General features: G+C 61.3%; 1 protein-coding gene across 1 annotated transcript; it reads left to right on the forward strand.

The window, feature by feature from the left end:
- Window positions 1-312: 312 nt before the first annotated feature.
- On the forward strand, window positions 313-2,229 carry LOC113962186 (sulfotransferase family cytosolic 1B member 1-like). Its single transcript, XM_027672982.1, has 7 exons — window positions 313-618; window positions 835-963; window positions 1,065-1,162; window positions 1,341-1,467; window positions 1,554-1,648; window positions 1,726-1,906; window positions 1,980-2,229. Exons 1-7 carry the CDS (start codon window positions 471-473, stop codon window positions 2,090-2,092), a joined length of 891 nt encoding a protein of 296 aa, XP_027528783.1. The 5' UTR covers window positions 313-470; the 3' UTR covers window positions 2,093-2,229.
- The last annotated feature ends 489 nt before the right edge of the window (window positions 2,230-2,718 follow it).

Genomic DNA, 2,718 nt, shown 5'->3' on the forward strand with positions numbered 1-2,718 from the left:
GGTGAGAGGGGTGTCCTGGGGTGCCCTGCGGGTGCTCTGCCCATGCTCAGCCACACAGAGCTGTGTGCTGTGGGGTCCAGGTTGGTGGGTTTGGGGTATTTTTGGGTGTAATCAGCCACCTTAAACCTTCCCCTGCAGTGAGGTCTGCTGCAATAACCTCTGGGACCCAGTTTCCTGCTCCCCCGTGGTGCTGAGGCAATGGGAGAGGTACTTGGTCTGGGTGACGCTGGTACCCCATGGGTACCCCCTGCCTTGCTGGGTGCTGGGTGTGCTCCTTTTCCTGCAGATGGGCCCCCTGTCCCCAATGGTGGGTGCAGCAATGGCTGCAGTGACCTCTGGTCTGTGTGCCAGTGCTATCACTGCCGCTCCCTGGGCAGGCATTGTGCCAGTTGCCTGGGCTGCCCTGGCTGGTGGCTGCCCTGCGAGGGTGTGGGGGGCCCCCCTCACCAGTCAGCCCTGTCCCCAGCAGGATGGCCGATCCAGACCCCCACCTGCGTCAGCCCTGGCCCACAGTGCACGGCATTCCCATGGTCAAAGCCTTCACCCACAACTGGGAACGTGTCAACACCTTCCGGAGTCACCCTGAGGACATTGTGGTGGTCACCTTCCCCAAATCTGGTGAGTATCCCTGAGTGTACCAGATGTGCTGGTACCATGTGGGCGAGGGTGTTGTACGCCTGAGGTGGGGGAAATGCAGCACATTTGGAGGCAGTCGGGACAGAGCTGTGCGGGATCCCCTTTGCCCCCTCAGTGTCTGGTTAAAGTCTGAGGGGTTGTCAGTGATCAGACACCCAATGTCACCCTGGCTGCCCCCTCATGAGTTCCTTTCCCCAGGCACCACCTGGGTCAGCGAGATTGTGGACATGATCCTGCAAGGCGGAGACCCTGAGAAATGCAAGTGGGACATTATCAGCAAGAGGGTGCCCATGCTGGAGTTCTCTGTCCCTGGGAAGTTGCCAGCAGGTAGTGAGGTGTGGGGGCTTGACCATGGACACCCCAACAGGGGCTGAGTCCTGGGAGTCTCTGCCAAGGGCCCACTGAGGAAGTGCTTTGGGATCCCCCAGGGACGGACCTGCTGACCACCATGCCCTCACCCCGTGTGGTGAAGACCCACCTGCCGGCAGATGTATTGCCAAAATCCTTCTGGGAAAACCGCTGCAAGGTAACTCCCCACCCTGGTCTCTGCCATGAGGAGCATTTAAGTCCCCCCGTTCCCATGCGACAGGACCCCCCACTGCTCCCTTGAGCACACTAAGGGGGCATGGGATTTCTGGGAGCTGGAGCATCCTCCCTGTTAGGGGGCCCTGGGGCTGTTCTCACACCCTGTCACCCATCTGCAGATGATCTATGTGGGGCGCAATGCCAAGGATGTGGCCGTTTCCTACTACCACTTTGACCTTATGAACAAGTTACAGCCACACCCTGGGACATGGGCCCAGTACCTGGAGGAGTTCATGGCCGGCAGAGGTGGGACACGGCACCCCTGGGTGCACGTGGGGACCCTGTGGGGTGCTGTCACCCACTGACATCCTCTGGCTGCTCTCCCCATGCAGTGGCATATGGCTCCTGGTACAACCACGTCAAGGGCTACTGGGAGCGGAGGAAGGATCACCCCATTCTCTACCTCTTCTACGAGGACTTGAAGGAGGTGATGGACAGGGGTGGATGGTGGTGTGGCATCTGGGGGGGTGGCAGGAGTGGTGAACGTCAGCCTGCGTCCCATAGGACCTCCGCCGGGAGATTGTCAAGGTGGCCCAGTTCCTGGGGCAGGAGCTGTCGGAGGCGGCACTGGACACCATCACCCGACACACTTCCTTTGAGGCCATGCGGGACAACCCCACCACCAACTACAGCAAGGTGCCCTCCGACCTCATGGACCACGGCGTGTCCCCCTTCATGCGCAAAGGTGAGCAGCTCTGGGGGCCTGCAGGTGCCCTGTGCCCCCGGCCCCTGCTGAGCCCCATCTCACCCGGCCGCAGGCACCACCGGAGACTGGAAGAACCACTTCACCGTGGCCCAGAACGAGCGCTTTGACCAGGACTATGCGCAGAAGATGTCGGGCACCGACTTGCGCTTCCGCACTCAGATCTGAGGAGACACCGCCAGACACCCCCTAAATCCGCCCCATGCTGGTGGCACTGCTCCCACACCAGGGGCTGCTTCCCCTCCTCTGGGACTGCTGGAGAGTAATAAAATGTGCTTCCTGACCCCTGCATTGGGTGCTCACTACCCTGTGCCTGTGCAGACCCAACCCTGCCATCCCCCTGTGGCTGCTGTCCTCTTCTTGGGCTGGGGACAAGCAGGTGTCACCCCTCAGCTGCCGTGGTGGGGGGATTGCTACCAGCAGCTCCTGGGATTGCAGAGGGTTGTGGCAAAACTGCATGTGGGGAAGCTGTTGGCTGGATATGGGCAGTGAGAGGTGGCCTCCCTGTCCTCCCTGTGGGGAGACACAGTCTGGGACCTGGGGGTGGAAAGAAGTGCACTGTGGCCCTGCCTGCAGGTCAGTGACTGGTGGCTTCTCCCTGTGTTCGCTCCTCCCTCCCGGCAGCCACAGTGCTGGCAAACATTGCTGCCCTTGCCACCCTGCCTCTCCCAGTAAAAACCACTGCCGTCACCCTTGTGGTGTCACTGTCCCAGCGTCACTCTCCCGGCACAGAGCGGCACTGTATTAGGTGAGAGGGGTGTCCTGGGGTGCCCTGCGGGTGCTCTGCCCATGCT

Source organism: Neopelma chrysocephalum, unplaced genomic scaffold, assembly GCF_003984885.1.
Source record: "Neopelma chrysocephalum unplaced genomic scaffold, ASM398488v2 Primary Assembly neopelma1_118781, whole genome shotgun sequence".
Lineage (NCBI taxonomy): Eukaryota > Metazoa > Chordata > Aves > Passeriformes > Pipridae > Neopelma > Neopelma chrysocephalum.

What these genes read in the sequence shown, in the direction of transcription:
- LOC113962186 (XM_027672982.1), top strand. Translation starts at nt 471, where the DNA reads ATGGCCGATCCAGACCCCCACCTGCGTCAGCCCTGGCCCACAGTGCAC. An exon ending in GGTCACCTTCCCCAAATCTG is followed by an intron (nt 619 to 834) that starts GTGAGTATCCCT and finishes TCCTTTCCCCAG; the next exon opens with GCACCACCTGGGTCAGCGAG. An exon ending in TCTGGGAAAACCGCTGCAAG is followed by an intron (nt 1,163 to 1,340) that starts GTAACTCCCCAC and finishes ACCCATCTGCAG; the next exon opens with ATGATCTATGTGGGGCGCAA.